General features: G+C 39.2%; 1 protein-coding gene across 1 annotated transcript in view; it reads right to left on the bottom strand.

Annotated features, from left to right (window-relative positions):
- Window positions 1-17,798, bottom strand: part of Pappa2 (pappalysin 2) — a 244,382-nt gene that overhangs the window by 149,590 nt on the left and 76,994 nt on the right. Inside the window, exon 3 of the mRNA XM_059280960.1 lies at window positions 11,053-11,198. Within this exon, the coding sequence (XP_059136943.1) occupies window positions 11,053-11,198 (146 nt within the window). The remainder of the gene's footprint in view (window positions 1-11,052; window positions 11,199-17,798) is intronic.

Below are 17,798 nucleotides of genomic sequence, written 5' to 3'. Positions count from 1 at the left end.
TAAATCACCAAAAGAAGTAAAAAACAAAGTTATAAATGCTAACCTCAACAAATAAATATAAATATTTCTGAGTAGAGTTCACACATCAGTATTTTAAAAGCTGGGGTAGAGAGCCATTACTATGGGCAGAAGCACATGAAGTTGGAATTCAGGGAGAAGCATCCAGAGAGGTACCTAGCTTTTCCACATTCTAGCTGTCATTAGCCATATGGTCTCCTACAACTCAGCTTTACTCCCTGCAAAGCAGAGGTGTTAACACTAACATCGATGTACTTTAGATAAAATAAATTATAAGTGTTTAACACACTTCAGCTGTTTAATAAATGAGTTAAGAGACTTACTTTTTCCACAACTGTCCACAAATGTAGAACAACCTACCATGAAATGCTCAGCCCCATGTGATACAGTTATAACAATACCTAAGGCTCAGGGAACATCTCAGAAGAAAGAATAGAAAAACTGTATTAGCCAGAGGACCTGAACAGCTACTGCAATATTGTGTCTTCTATATAGGCCAGGGAAGCTGCACCTATTATATCTCAACATTATGGTTGCCTAAACAAGACCTGCAAAATGATAACACCAGTTGACAGGCCAACACAGGTGAGGAAAATTTTATGGAGCATTACCCCAGACAGAAAGGTATATGCAAGTAATAACTTCTCAGAGAATGGGAATCCATCTTCCCCAGGGATGAGTCTTCTAATTGGTTATTCAATACTAACTACTCAGGCCTGATAACATAGGAACAACAATAAATGAAGTCAGATGGTTGTATTTATATTTTTACATGTATGTATGTATATATACAAAAATAATAATTAAAGACAAAAATAGGGGCGAGAGATAAAGGGTGGATCTTAGAAGAGGCAGAGTGTGGTTGGGAATAAATATGATAAAAATCTCATTATCTGAGATTCTCAAAGAATTATTAAAATATTACATTTTTTGAAGAATGTTGAATCTGAATTTACCTCTCCTACTCTCAAGAAGCTAGCAATACATCCCACTCACCCCACCCTATTTCTACAGGACACCAAGGCAAGTGTTTCAGAGAACAGGAAATCACACTGCATTGGGTTTAGATGAGAAGATTGCTAAGTGGCCTAACATCTGCCTGCCTTCCTTATTCAAGCTCACTCCCTTCTTCCTTCTTTTTCCCATCACTAAAACACTTGACTGGGCTTCATTCTTTAGGCCTCAAAGTTGTCAGACAAGACTAAGCATAATTTCCAGTGCCTGAGAAAAAAATATCGAAAGACCTGGGTCAGCCTCCCAGGGTTGAGAGTCACCCTTTGCTAGTCTCAGACCAGCCCTGGTATCATGTCAGTGTAATTTCAAGACTTGCTTTGTCCCCAACAACCAAGTTCTCCCTATCCTGATGCTCTCCTAGAGATGGCCAGTGTTCTAGAAATGCAGCCCGGCTTTTCTTTTGCCATATTCAGCAAAGGGTAAGTATTGAACTAAGTAGATGGCAGTGGGGTCAATAAATGACAGATTCAGGAGAAACCAAAACAACAGTGTGAAGGGATGGAGATAGTTTTAAAAATACTAATGTTTTCCCTAAGCTTCATTATCTTTCTTTCAGTTGCAGTCATGTAAGAATGCCAGAGTCTCATGTATATCTTACCTCTCTAGGAGGTAAACAACAGAACTTTGAAAGCAAGGAAGTAGGAGGTTTTTTCCTGGGTCTGTGCCATCTGAGTCTTGAAGGGACTGTGGTTTTGCCAGTATGACAAATTAACTAAAGACCATCAGCTTTACCTTCACACTACCAACATACCCACCACCACATCAGCCTAGAGAAGACCTGTAAGTTGAAGGAAAGGACATAAAAGATAAGTGATGGGAAGGTGTAGATGGCAGTGGGTCCAATAAAGTTGATCACCCTGTCTTTTGAGCATCAAAATTTAAGGCAGGTTTATCTGATAGCGGATGGACTTTTCCTCTTCTAGAGGTGAATTTCTGAGTAAGTGTCCCAGTTCTAGACAAGAGTGGCTGGATAGAAAGAAAGTGAGGCTAAATGGGAGTAGGAGTAACACAAAGTGACACCTAACTCACTCGAGTGACCCCATGAGTGTGACCCTGTGATGAGAATGGTGGTTATTTCGGGTGGTTCAGCCTCACCTGGTGACTAAGAACAAAATAGATCGTGGTCCCTCTGTAGTCAGGATGTACGAACCATTACTCTGGCTAGATGAAGTCCCAAGTAAAACGAGACTCACCTGAGTAAATTTCTACTATTCACTAACATGGGCATTCAAAACAGAAATTAAAGCTAATCGTGGAATACATTTATATTTGCTGCATGTTTGCATGTATACATTGTGTACATTGTTTACATATACATGTGTACATTGCATGTGTAAACGTGGAATACATTTCTATTTGCTGCATATTTGCATGTGTACATTGAGAACTGAACTCAGTACAGGGCTGGTACAATCCAACTTCAACTATGGCACAGAATGAATGGAACTCTCTGCACTTAGCAACTGGTGACCATGTGTGGCACAGCTGTTCCTTCATGGACTTGCAGGGGGAATACAGATGTGCCTACTTAGAAGGCCTTTCAGCTTTGATTATGAGGAACAAGCTAAAACAGCAAGGCAGAGCTGTTGTGTGGTCTTGGGGATGCTGCAGAGGAAGAAAAGAGGGAGAGAAGTTGCTGATGAAAAGACAGATTTCAGCTGTGGAAAGTCAAGCTTCCAGAGTGATGTTATGTTCCCAAGTTCTCACTGGTTTTCCCCAGACCCAACACTAGATCACCGAAGTAGCTCATGGCAAAAAGAATGATTCCCAAAGCCATTTCATTGAAAAAGAAACTTAGCAATTGGGGTAAAGGGAACTGGTTGAAATGACTTTTAAATGTTTCTGTAAAACTTTTAGGGCTGAATGTTATATGATCTCCCTTATAAATCAGGGAGATCAGGACTGGTCTGTATGTGTCTATATAATTATTTCCAGTTACTGGCTACCATACACTTCCCCAAAATATATTCTCCACAATAAAGAAAGAAATTTGTAAAACAAGCAATACAACTGATAATTAAACATGCTAAATTATAGTAATATTTACTACCCATCCACATGCATAAGAACTGATCTTGGTATGTGGAACCACATTTATCTCATTGAAATATAATTTTCTGTGTATTTTTGTTCATTAATGATTAAGCAATGTAATTTTTTTATCCAACTGTAGAAAGTAATCCTTTGAAATGACAATTAAACCAGAAAGAAATGCTCAGCACTTCATAATTTAAGTGAGTTATCAGTGCTGCATTGCTTGCTACTAGTTGAATTTATGGATTAAGTTTTTTCGTGTTACTCTAAGAGCATGTGAAGAAGCACAGATGTTTTTGTAAATCTTTGTGGGGACACAAAAGGAAAAGATACATCTGGGGAGTACTGGCTGGAGCCATGCAGAGTTCATCTCACCTCCAAGCATGGCCAGGCTTTACCAGCTGTCCATCAAGGCATCTCTCAGTTTTTCACTGTGGGGTATTCTGCCAAGGTCTGCCAAGGTCTGCCAAGGTCTGCCAAGGTCTGCCAAGCAAACGCCAGCCTTATCTGTCCTTTGATGCTCACTTCAGTTGTCAGCTGTCTGGGAATACCACCCATGATGCTTTGGGAAGCATTTGGCACTTTCTCTCAAAGGTCCTGTCAAGAGGGCTAGACCTCTGTGTTGCTTTATGACACAATGGCAAAAACATGTGTGACATGTCTATCTCCCACTGGTGCTGTGCTTTATTCTGTCCTTGTATTCTTCTAGGTCTGTATTGCCAGATAACAGATTCACCAATTGGTCTTTGAATGAATGCATGCATGCACCCATGAATGAATGAAGGGTTGTGATTGTGATATTAGTGACTTATAGATGTATCGGCTTACCATTTAGTCAAATATTCTGTCTTTGAATCCATGATTTTAATGCATATGTTATTTATAAAAGTTCCTTACCTCCATTAGCATAGACTTAGAAAGACAAAATCATACTGGACGGGAGAAATAGTGTTGATGGCAAAGCAGGATGAAGCTTAGGGTTTCCATAGAGTGAAAGTCATTGGTCATCGAGACTGCATTTGGTTTTCCAATGTTAAGGCTGGTGTGCTTAAGTGTGGGCCACTGAGATCACCTAAAACATGATGAGCTGTTGCACACTGATCCAAACATAATCCTACCTAGACTCTTAGGAAGACTGTCCAGAAAATCCACAACGTGGATCTTCCTCTATCATGACATACCAGCTGTCTCTACTGGTAATTTCTTTTTAAATCACAATTATGATTGAATAAGAAACAATAAATATATACACAAGCAATTTCATACTTATTTCAGAGCTATGAGCTGGTCAGCTCATCTCCTGAAAAGCACATTAAAAACCACATTGCAGGAGAGCACTCTTACTCCTTAAAAGTTTTAAGAACAAAATATAAATATCCATAGCTGCTTCCGCAACACATGGCGAGCCAAAATTTCAGGTGATAAATTATAAACATTTCTTGTATCATTACATGGAAATGTAATTCCTCCACTAACTTATTACCTGTCCCTCTGTGTTGTGGAATATTATTTTAACGGTGTAAAGGTACATTTTTTTCTACTGCTTTTGTTAACGATGAAAAGATGTGTTACATTTGTTTGATTAAATAAAATTAATCTGGGGTCAGGAGGCTGAGTCAGCAATTAGCTGACAGGAAGTAGGAAGTGGTAGGGAGGAACCATGTGTAGCTAGAGTTCTTCGGGGGGGGGGGGGCTGATCAGAAGGACGCCCCCTCCCTTTTTTTTTTCGGGAGTCCTGAGCTAGGAGAGAAGGTTAGCTACTTGCTATTCAGTCTCTCTAAACCAGCAGAATTTCACCTCAACCTTTGAATCTTGAGTTCTAGAGAAGGATAGAGATTTAGATAAAATTTGTGATAGAGCTGGTGCCTGAGGCCGGGCTGGAGCCCATGTGGTATGGCTAACCAATGCTGGTAGCTGCAGAAATTGGAATTGCCGATTCGGACAGAAGTTGCTTAAGGGGCAGCCACTGTCTTTAAAGTAAAACACCACCTCTGTCTGGGAGCATCCACAGCACACCTACTGAGTGCACACTTTTCTCCTTATGTGTAGACATTACAGACTAAATCCTACACCTGTGTGTATGCATGCGCATGTGCAGTTCTCTGTAAGTATAATACATGTCTATAATTATATAACTACTAGCACACTCAAAATGTAGGCCCAGCCCATTATTAAAATCTCCCTTCTTGCTGGGCATAGTAGCACATGCCTTTAATCCCAGTACCAGGAACTCTCTCTGAACTCAGAGATCCACCTGCCTCTGCCTCCCAAGTGCTGGGATTAAAGGCGTGTGCCACCACCTAGCAGAGTATTCTTATATTCATAAGAAATTTGCAAATTATTTAGGGTGGCTATGCCATTCTCAGTTTTCCACTAGCAAGTATGGCAGACGCAGCAGCTTTTCTAGACCCTCACTAGCATGTAGTATTGCTATGGCAGGTCTTTCAGATAGGAGTGTAGTTATAGCTCACTGTCGTAACTTGCATTTCTCTAGTAGTTAATGAGGTGAAACTTTGTTTCTTGTGATTATTCTTTATCTCTGCATTCTTCTTACGCAATCTTTGCTCATATCTAACTGAAATGTCTAACTTTTCTCTTACTACTGAGGTTGGAGAATCTGTGGGTTCTAAATAGAAGCCGTTTTCCAGATGTGTGCTTTTTATTATTTTATACAAGCCTGTGGTTTCTTTGTGCATCTCAGCAGACTCTTTGTCAGCAAATGGTTTTTATATTGCTGGTGAGTTTTTATTTTCCTAAACCATGCTTTTGCTATCTTATATATGCACTTTTTGCTTAGCCCTGCCCCCAAAATTTTGGCCTATATTTTCTACTAGGTGTTTTATACTTTCATTTTCTACACTTAAGTCTATTCTTTATTTTGACTTAATTTTGCTATCCGTTGCAAAGTTCAGACTGAGGTTCATTATCTGTTGCCTGTGGGTATGCAACTGCTCCAAAACGATTAGTTGAAAATAACCATTTCCTGTTCAAGCTATGTGAAGCTCTCTGCAGTTCTGGCTGGTGTGGAACTCACTGTGTAGGCCATGCTGGCTTTGAACTCACAGAGATCTATCTGCCTTGCTTTGTTTATTGAGTGCTGGGATTAGAGGCATGCATCACCATGCCCAGCCCACCTCTTTTATTTTTTTATGATAGAATAGATTCCTTTTCTGTCATTGTTTTTATTGATGAGTTTGTCTTTTTAGGAACTTATCAATCCACTTCCCCCCGTGACTTGTTTTCTCTGTTCTAAACCTTTAGCTCTGTTCATTTTTTTCTAATGGAAGTTTATTTTCAACAAATTTATTTCTTGTCTTGATTTTAACACTTATGCCCTTCTTTGAGTTTAATATGCAATTTGTTGCTGACTTGATATGCAGACTTTCTTCTTTTCTAGTAAAGCTGTAAGTTTCCCTTGCTTGTGTCTCCATATGCATGACAATTTTTGTATAACATGTTGTTATAATCATTTAAAATAGCTTCCTGTTTCCACTATAATTTGGCCTATGGTTAATTAGAAGTATATTGCTTAATTTCTAAATACTCAGGGGGTTCCTCATTTTTATTGTCTTATTATTTGATTTCCAGCTTATTTACAATGAGATGAGAGAGAAAAGTTTTATGACTTCCATCCTCTGAAATTACTCTGTGGTCATGAACTCCTTTGATAACTTTCCATGGCATATGAAAAGAACGTGTGTTCTGCTCTGTGTAAAGACACAGATTGATTCTGCTAATTGAGTCAAATTTTTAATCATATCTCTCAAATCTCTATATGTCTACTGAATGTTTACTTGTCATATCTTTTCTGAGAAAATTATTTAAAACCACAGCTATGACTGTGTCTGTATATATATATGTATATATATATATATATATATATATATATATATATATATATATGAGTATTTTTTTCAAGGCATGTGAATGGTCGCGTCCAAATTCATCACCATTACATCTTCTAATTGAATTTACTCTTTTATAAAATGAGCTTTATTTGTTTCTGATACTACCGCCTAACAGTGTACTTCATATGATGTTAGAAAGCTGTTTTCCTTTGGATTAGTATTTGCATGGTATTTGTTTTACTTCCCTATACTTTCACTTTAACCATTTGTATTCTTAGATTTAACATTGGTCTCTTGTGAATATCAGGTAACAGGGTTTATTGTGAGTTTGACAACCTTTTAGTCTGACCTGGGGCCAAAAGTCCATTTAATGTTAATGTAATCACTATATTAGGTTTTCTTTCTTCTTCAGAGTTTCTTTTGTTTAGATTTTTTTAATTGCGTGTGTGTGTGTGTGTGTGTGTGTGTGTGTGTGTGTGTGTGTGTGTGTAGATATTGGCACATGAGTATGGGTACCCACAGTGTCTAGAAGAGGGTGTCAGAATCCCAGGAGCTGGAGTTACAGGCTGTTGAGAGAACATGAAGTAGGTGCTGGGAACTGAACCTGGGTCCTCTGCAATGGAGTAGTGTGCACTCTTAACCACTGAGCCAACGCTCCAGCCTCAGTTTGTTACTGTCTTACTAATCAATCAATCTTTAGACATAAAAGAATCTAAAGATGACAACATGGGTTTTAATGTTGTGAAATCAGTGCTTTTTCTCAACAGAGGAAAACGGGGATCTTTAAATGCTTTCATTTCTTGTCCCTTTTTTGTCTTTTGTAATATTTTTGTTACATTTTGATTCTATATATAAATAAAGCTAAAGGCATTGCTGTACGCTTTTGATATTTTTACTCTCTCTAGCATCATCAGTTACTTTCTCTCTCTCTGTCTCTAACCAAGATTGTTTTCTTCTTGCTTCCTAACCTTTTTCAGGATGTCTTTCAGCACTCATATACATTATCTCTGATTTTATTTGTCTGAGAATATTTTATATTTTTCCTTTTCAAATGATATTTTTTGTCAAATTTAGAACTTTAAGTTAACAACTATTTTCTTTAACATTTAAAAGATATCATGATGCCAATATTTCATGCTGTATGATCTTATATTGATGAGATACCATATTGTCTTATTATCATACTTTTCAGATAACAAATCTTTTTTCCACTGTCTGACTTGAAGATTTTTTACTTTGTCTTTGGTTGATATCACTTTGCCAAGGTCCAGACATAATCTTCTTGAACCTATTTTGTTCAGAGTTTATAAAACCTATTTGATCTGCGAATTGGTAAATTTTGTCAGTTTAAAAGGTGGTCAGATATTATCTCTTTGAATACTATTTCTATTACAATTTCTTTCTGTTCTCCTAGTACTCCAATTTCATTAGCAATTTTAATTAAATAATCTAACCAATTCAATATTTCTCAAAATGTTTTCTTATCTTGTCACCATTTTCCTCTCTGAGTTTCAATTTATAGAATTTCCTTTAGGGCTTTAATTCTTTATCATTGGTTTTCTACTAACTTTTAAATTTGAATTACTAGTACTGCTTTTCTAAAATTTTCACTTGATGATTTCCTATAGATCCCAGTTCTCCTAAACAGCTCCCAAGCTTTTATGTATTTTTACACATTGGTCAATTATGTATATTAGCACAGTGTCTAAAAACTCCAATATCTAAATAATTTATGTGTCATATTGTCTTGTTCTTGTTGTTGAATTGGTTTTGTTTTACATCATTTGACTGTATTTCCTGAAAATATCAAGTGATTTTAGATTGACTGCTGGATACTATACATAAAATTGTGTAGGATGCTCCTGACAGTATTGACGGTAATATCTAGAAGGCATTTTCCTTTGGTTTCCACTTAGTACATAGGCAGGAGGATTTCCGGTAAACACCAGTTGAGAGTGTTTCTGGTTGGATTTTAAGCCCAGTATAAAGCAGCCCACTCTGCCCTGGTGTATAGTGTCTTCAATAATCCTCTCCTTGATAGGATAGCAACTTCATTTTCTTCCTTTTCCTTCTCTCATGTGACTTTCGAAATCCCTGTTCCACTTTTTAATCTCTTAGAAGTCATTTTGGACTTGCTTTCTAGGCTTTGGCTCTGAGAATGAATACTTAAATAATTAGCAAATATTCAGGCCCACTTCTGTGCTTTCCATGTCCCTGGGTCTTGGGCCTGAACTCTATCTCGCTGGTAAGTCTGAAGGAAACTAGATCTGATGTCATCAAGCAACTAATGCATGAGCAGTTTATCTACTTTTGTATTACTGAATGAATATTGACTTTGTTTTCATATCTAATAAAATTAGAAGATATTCAATAATCTACTCCATCTCAACAACTCTTGTCAAATGGGCCAAATTTATTCCCATAAAGACCAGAAGAATGACTTTTTAAGATTTGAGATTGAGACCCAGCAGCTGCTGCCTGTACCTTGCAGCCAGAGCCCTTCACACATCCCCCAGAAAGGTGACCCTTGGTGATTAGAAAGGTACTGCCCCACAGTGCTTTGCATCCTCTTAGCTACTGTTGTTTTGATGAAGCAATTCAAATCATCCAAACTCACTATTGATTGGATTATTTGACTAGGACTCTCTAGTCCATCCATTGTCACTAGGAAGGTTACAATGATTCACACTGGCTTTCATGGAGAACATAGTACCATGAACACAGTTTACTGGAAATGTATGACTGAAAGCTGTCTGAATTTCCTAGGGTCTCCTTGAGTGTCTGAGCTAAGCAAGAGACCCACCTGCTTCATAGTACAGTACTACCAAACAGATTTTGCACTTCGGCCACCTTAGCGATATTTTTTCCCTTTAGGCCCCTCTAAGACTTAAAATGGATCCAGCAAATTAGACCTCACCTGGACAATTTATTTGTATGCAGGGTTGTATGGCTGTTGTTTAGGGTTTTTGTTGTTTTCTTTTTTTTTTTTTTTTTTTTTTTTTTTTTGAGTAGGGATCTCACTCTGCAGCTCAAGGTAATCTTGAAGAAGTGATATTTCATGTTTCTTGTCTCAACCATCCATGCCTGGCATTATACATATGAACCATAACAATGAGCCCTCTTTCTTTTTTTTTTTCCATAGTTAGCTCTTTGGCAATTCTATACATGCGTATGTTACATTCCAGGTACTTTCTCCCTCATACCCTTTTTTTTTTCAAATTTTTATTTTGCAATACAATTCAGTTCTACATATCAGCCACAGATTCCCTTGTTCTTCCCCCTCCCGCCCCCCTCACCTTCCCCCCAGTCCGCCCCCCATTCCAATCTCCTCCAGGGCAAAGCCTTCCCCACAGACTGAGATCAACCTGGTGGACTCAGTCCAGGTAGGTCCAGTCCCCTCCTCCCAGGCCGAGCCAAGGGACCCTGCATAGGCCCCAGGTTTCAAACAGCCAACTCATGCAATGAGCACAGGACCCGAAATCCCTCAGATCCCTATTAGTCCCACCAACTACCTGTTCCTTTCCCAGATTCATAACTGTTTTGTGATCCATTTATCTTAATCATAGTTACCTATGTGATCACTGGATTGTGACTACCCATTGAAGCCTGGTTGTATCACCTGTGAATATACAACTGAAGGCAATGACTCCCCTTTCCCTGAATCTATCTAACAGTGAGAGATAGGGTCCCCCAAGTCTTTCTTCTAGACTTGTCTGGCTGATGATGAGCCCATTCATATTCAGACCCAGTGCAGCCATCAATAACTGTTGAAAGTTCATGAATGCAATATGATCTTTCTTTTACTGTTTATTTTGTGATACAATCTCAGTAAGTAGCCCAGGCTTGCCCTTGAAATGTGATCATTTAGAACCAACATCCTTAGTAGCTAAGATTAAAGGCCTATGCCACCAGGACTGGCCTGTGTCTAGATTACAGGGTCAGTTTAGAACATTCTGGGTGTTTGATCTACTACCTCTTAGTTTTTACTTGGAAACCTTTTTTAGACTCCCCTGAGCCATTCTCAACCTAAAGCAGTTAATTCATTGACTACATATTTCTCGCCTCCCCCTCCAAACTCGCTTTCACAAACTCTTCTCAAATATCCTTGCTTTTATCTATCACAGTTTGTTTCACTTACCCAAGTGACTAACAGCTTCTTTGTCCCAAGGCCACGTGGCAGCACCCGCAAGGTCCTCCCGGACTGAGCTGGCGAAGTAGACATTGAGGAAATGAGTGCTGTTGAGCTGCAAGGCCTCCTTTAGCTCCTTCACACTCATGTATGCCCTGGGGAGCAAGCATAAAGAGAGACCATCATGCCAAAGGGCAGATAACGGCCCAGCCAGATCTGATTATCATCATGGTATTTCCAGTTGCCAAAGATTTTTGGAAAGGTAGAGAGGCAAGAGACATGCCTATCAGGAAGTCTAGGAAAACACCCCAGTATTCATCTGAGATATTTTTCCCATTAAGTAAAAATCCTACTGCTTTGAAAAACCGCAATATCGGCAGGAAGTCTCTATGTTGATGTTATTCTCATTTTTTTCTGGAATTATTTCCTCAAGATCAACCCAATGATGTTAATAATTCTTTGCTTTGAGAATTATGCCCTGGATGGTGAAGAAACCCTTCAATCTCTCAGCTTTTTATAGGTGTCTTCATACTCCCTTGTCCTTATGATGGCAGGAAGTTCAGTAATATATGTTTCATCATATGTCTGTAGCAACCATTATTTTTTAAAGGAAAAAGTGACTAGGAAACAAGTTGTAAGAAGCAAAAGTTAAAAGAGTTTTGAGAGTAGAAGACATCACAAACCTCCTGTAAATGATAGTGAGCATTAATTTCCTTTTTGTATCCCTTAATCCATAGAAAATCCCCCTCTCTACTTCTATTTCTTTATGATAATAGTGGGTTGTCTGATTGATACCCACACTGGATAGTTTTATGTTAATCTGAGGAAGCATAACATAGAGGAAGGAACCTCAATTGAGAAAACACCTCCATAAGATCCAGCTGTAGCCGGGCGGTGGTGGTGCATGCCTTTAATCCCAGCACTCTGGAGGCAGAGTGGGGCAGATCTCTGTGAGTTTGAGGACAGCCTGGCCTACAAAGTGAGATCCAGGACAGGCACCAAAACTACAAGGAGAAATCCTGTCTTGAAAAACAAAAACAAAACAAAACAAATAAACAAAAAGATCCAGCTATAGGCAACATTGTATAGCATTTTCTTAATTAGTGATTGATGGGTGAGGGTCCAGCCCACTGTGGGTGGTGCAATCTCTGGGTTCATGGTTCTTGGTTCTATAAGAAAGTGGGCTGAGCAAGCTGTGAGGACCAAGCCAGTAAGCAGCATTCCTCCATGGCTTCTGCATCAGCTCCTGACTCCAGGTTCCTGCTTTGAGTTCCTGTCCTGACTGCATGTGACAATGAGCTGTGATATGGAAGTATAAGCAAACTAAATTCTTTCCTCCCTAAGTTGATTCTGGTTATTGTTTCATCACAGCACTAAAAAACGTAACTAAGACACTGCCTTCAAATCACTAAACAATATTATGTATGAACTTACACAAAGAATTGAAGGTCCGTTAAAACATGACTCCCAAAACATCATAGATTATTGAGGTGGCCCTTAGTTGCCTCTCTGGGGTTGAATGTGGTCCCCTATTGCTGAAGGCACCACACCCTTAGGACACACAACTCAGAAGACTACAGAGCTGAATCTGCCCTGAAAGCCTCTTTCTTCTGGTCTAGCTTCCATGGTTCCAGAAAATACTGTGCAAGCTGCCAAGGAAGAGAAGCAAGTAAACCAATGATTCTCAACCTTCCTAATCCTGTGACCCTTCAATACAGTTCTTCATGTTGTGGTGACCCCAACCATAAAATTGTTTTTGTTGCTCCTTCATAATTGTAATTTTGTTACTGTTATGAATTGTAATATAAATATTTATGTTTTCTGGTGGTCTTAGTTGATCCCTATGAAAGGGTCATCCAACTCACAATGGGGCCATGACCCACAGGTTGAGAACCATTGAATGAAATAGCCCTACCAAGCTGCGACACTGCAGCAATTACTAACATGACAAGATATGCATAAAGGTGCAAGAAGTGCCACTTATGTATAAGTGGCCACCAATTGCTGTCTAATTGGACTTAAGGGGGAAAATTATGCCTGGTGCTAGAAATTTAGTTAGCTTCCTGGGGCTAGCAAGTTCATAGATCTTAGAAAAGAATCTACTACTGCCAGTTTCTAGACTATCAAAACTCCTAACAGCATTCTAAATCTTGTCCTTATACCCATAGATAAGTGTAGGTATCATCTCTGTCAAAGAAGCTCCTCCTTATAGCAAATGGAGACCATCACAAAAAAACCCACAAGTGATCACAATACAGAGATTAATGGATGGGGTGGGGCAGCTCCAAGGTGTACATGTACATCACAACACCTACATCTATGGCTCAGGGGACATTACAGAGGAGAGGAATGGAAAGACTTTAAGAGCCAGAGAAAAAGGGAGTTTATTGTGATAGTGTGTCCCCTAGAAATGTCAGAGAAGCTACAAACATGAAGTCTTACCAATATGGCTGATTAAACATGACCTGAACAAGGATGATACCAATAGACATGTCAACATGGACAGGGTTCAGGGGTGAGGGATAGGGATGGACAGAAGCCCACTTGGCCCCAACCATATATAAGAAACTACAGGCAATTTAGGATGGCTGAGAGCAAGAGAAATGGTCTTCCTCAGGGAAAGGCACACCAATCCAATACCAAATGGTCAGATCTGAAAACATACATACAAGTAACATTATACAGAGTGAGCATGCTGTAATTACGTAATTTAAGAAGGAGCAGCTAAGCCAGAACTCAGTAGTTCTTAAACTTAATAACTACTTCCTACAGTAGTCATGTTGTGCCATCCCCAATAGAGGAGAAGCTAAAGCCAGCTCTTCACAGCTAAAGCCAGACACACATAGGTTTTGAATTTCCTTTAGGATTATGTTTCATGGCTGCTCTTCTACTAGACCAGACATAGGCACTGAAAACTCCCAACTCACACTAGGACAGCATGCCTCTTCTTCTTTTGCTTACACTGCTTCCCAGCCATGCTGCTCACTCCATTTATTTAACCCACGTGTAGAATGTGCTGGCAAGGGACGCCCAGGAAATGGAAATCCCAAAAGAGACAATTTTTGTGTTTCTTGGAACAGAACTAAAACAAGGAATGAAAGCAAAGAAAAAGGTTGTGCTGTAGACCTTAAGATTATTTGGAGAAAGGGGTTTTTAAATAGTACTTTTACTCCCTTGTAATATCTTGGAAAAATAGTTTTCGGCCACAAGAAATCATCCAAGCTCCGTGAGCTGCTGTTGGATGTGATCAGAGGGATATTCCTTTAGCTGTTTTCCTGGAGACGCAATGTTTTGGGCTCTTGCCTGGTTTTCCCTGGACTTAGTCATATTCGCTTTGTTTTTCTTGTTTATTAAAATAATTGCATTATGTTTTTCCTGATGGTTGGGGTGATGATGACATCATGTAGATCTTTCATGTGGAAATGTTTCAATAACTGGGGGTGTGGAAGAAGAGAAAAAAACTAGAAAAGGAGTGGGATGGGTAGGATTAAAGACAGCCTACAAGAAGAACAGGGTACCCAGGATAAAGCTCTAGCTCTGTTCCTTTTTGGGGGGTTGCAATTAAAACTGGGGCATGGTACTTTAACAATTTGCTCTCTTTTTTACTTATTCACTTTGCCTAAATTCCCCTGTTCCTGACATGACTTCCTTGGGCTATCTGTGTGTTGCTGGCTTCTCTGTCTTCCATTTGCCAGACTTGGCCACCACCCATCTGTCCTCTCTCAACCCAGCAGTTCTGTTCATTTCTCCTGAGCATCCTCCAAAAGGCCTCCTCCCACTCCAGCAGCAGCATCAGGACCTGGTTGTACTCATCTCCCTTTCTTTCTTGCCCAGTTCTTTCCCCTATCACAAATTACTCTTCCAGATGAGAATGTGGATGTCATGCTAGTGGAGAATGGAGTGTGGCTGCTCAGATTTCTGCACTCCACAGAAATATAGATAGAGGTCAGTAAGTCTAAGGGGGGATAAATTTTAAAAATCTAGAGACAGTTGGAAACAGCCCCTAATTGAATTGATAAGAGAAATATTTATTTTGTTGGAAAAGACTGTTGCCCTGATTTATGTCTAAACCAAAGATGGTCAAAGTGTGAAAGTCAGTGTGCCTGTTTCCTATGTACAACGGCTTGTCTTCTGTAACATTTACAGCATTTTAAATGTTACTCAGAGCTAATGAAGATAAATGTCTTAGCTTCTGGAGTAACTAAAGTGCCCATGACTTGGCTCAGATTTAAGGATGTATCACTGGATGTAATTCATAAATTCAAGGCTGAACTTCTTACTACAGAAATGATTTACTAAAAGATAGATGATATTGGTGGTCAGGGTTGTCTAAGAGACTCCCACAACATTATAGACTATTGCTGTTGTCTTTGGTTACTGCCCAGAGGTTGAAGGTAAAATACCATGTACTTCAAACACAGGACCCAGAGCATCCATGCTGGATCTGACCTAAAAGCCTACTCCCTAAGGACTGACTTTCACAGTACTAGAAGGTGCCATGTAAACGTCAAAGGAAGAGAAGAAAACCAGTGGTTTTACCCAGTTACATGCTTATGAACTACACCAATGACCAGCATAACACAATATCCCTAAGGGTGCATTAGTGGCATGAGTACCTTGGTAGTAACCAATAGCTCTCCAGTTGGACTTAAGGCTCACTCAACAACAAGAAAATCATGTCTGGTACTAGATACCTAGCCAACTCCCTGGGGCTAGTGGTTAGGGATCTTGGAGGAAAATCTATAAATAACCACTTTACTAAACCAGTATAATTCCTAACTACATTTTAAATATTTACCCTTACACCCACAGATAAATATGGGTCTCACCCCTCATCAAAGGATCTTCTTTTTGCAACAGATGGAGACCATTACAGAGAACCACAAAGAACTAAAATGCAGAGAAAAAGTGATCGTGTGGTACCCAGCCTACAACTCCTGCACTTAAGGCTTGATGATGATAGCAGAAGAGGGGGCTGGAAGACTGTAAGAGGCAGAGGATCAGGGGATTTGTTTTGATATTGTATCTAGAAATGTCAGAGAAGCAGCATCCACGAAGTGACATCAGTATGGCTGCCTCAGCAAAACCTAAATATGGATGACACCAATATACATGCTAACATGGAAGGAGAAAACTTCATGGGGCCCCAAGCCTAGACAAAGAACTAGAGGCAACAACAAAAGACTGAAAGCAGGAGAAATAGTCTTTCCCAGGGAAGACGCCCCAACACACACACACACACACACACACACACACACACACGCACGCACGCACGCACGCATGTACACTGCTTATCTAATACCAAATGGTCAACCCTGAAATCATATACCTACATGAGGAAATTTTATTTATATACTTAGGAGTATATATTATAGGAACATATATACATGTTATATATATATATATATATATATATATTAGGAATACATAATGTACATATATTTTTTACTTATATATCAACAATTAAAGAAAAAGAGGCCATGAGTTTGAGAGGGAGGCAGAGAACTGGGAGGGCTAAGAAGGAGGGAAGGGAAGTGGGAAAGTGATACAGTTATACAATTATATTTTAATTTAAATCATTTTAAAAGAGACAAATGAATTTAATATTTGAGAGAAGGTAAAATGGTGTACATAATTGTAAGAAAATACAGAAGATTCATTAAACCAATCTGAACTGTGCATTAAAAAGGATGAACTGCATTTGCTTGCTCGGTTTCTGCCAGCATCTACCTTTACTTGCATTCTCCATGCTCTAGATAAAGATATCTCGCAGGTGAGGTAGTGCATACCAGTAATCCTAGATCTTGAGAAGCAGAGACAGGAGAATCTTAAGTTTGATGCCTGCCTAGGCTACATACAGTATGAGAAACTAGCATGCTGAGTAGCAAGATATGAAGATATGACAGACAACTGCTCACTGTGGAACCCACAGTCACTCTTCCCATAGTCAGTGTGAATATCTCTGGAGGAGGAGTACTGTACACAGGAAGAGAGTCTCCATCCCAGAATGAAACACAAATGTCCCCAAGGACTCTCAGCCAATTCTCTTTGAGAAAGAATGTGTGCAAATCTGGGATTTGGGGATATAGATAAGTCTAAACCTTCGTGCCATCCAGCTTTCTCCTGGGACATAACAGGCCCTCAAAATATCAATTAACATTTTCCCAGCAAACCAGCACAATTACAGTGAGTTTTCTCTCCTATCAAGTTTCTCCTGTTCTTAGGTACCCATCATGCCAACCACGCCCTTTTCTCTTTCGTTCATGACCCCATCTCCTGCTACTCCACAATCAGAAAGGATGACAGCATCTGGCTCAATCTTCCCTTCATCTCAGCTCCTCTTCATGTTAGGAAATGTCAACATTTATGTGAAACATCCACAGAAAATAAGGAATAATTCTTCACTTCCTCACCCCTCATGGCATACACTCCTTTCTCCTTTGGGTATGCTTTCTCATTACCTCCTTTTCTTAGATTAACTTTAAAAAAAATACTGTTAGTCTCGAATAGATCATTCACTTCTCTATACTCTCATTTGTTTATAAATGTCCCCTCTCTAAGATTATTTATAATCTTCAATACTCCACCTTGTCCTAATATAGCCAACCTTTTATTCTTTAGACTTAGTAGTTGATCATACCTCTTTCTTTGATAATAGAATGGAGGCTACTCATCATGAAATCCATCACATTGCACCCATAACCACACTTAAGTTTATTTCCTTCATCACTTATGTTTATTCTTCCCTTTGGTCC

The sequence above is a fragment of the Peromyscus eremicus genome, chromosome 15, assembly GCF_949786415.1.
Source record: "Peromyscus eremicus chromosome 15, PerEre_H2_v1, whole genome shotgun sequence".
NCBI lineage: Eukaryota > Metazoa > Chordata > Mammalia > Rodentia > Cricetidae > Peromyscus > Peromyscus eremicus.
Note: the sequence above shows the minus strand (reverse complement) of the source record. Positions and strands in the feature narration are given on the sequence as shown.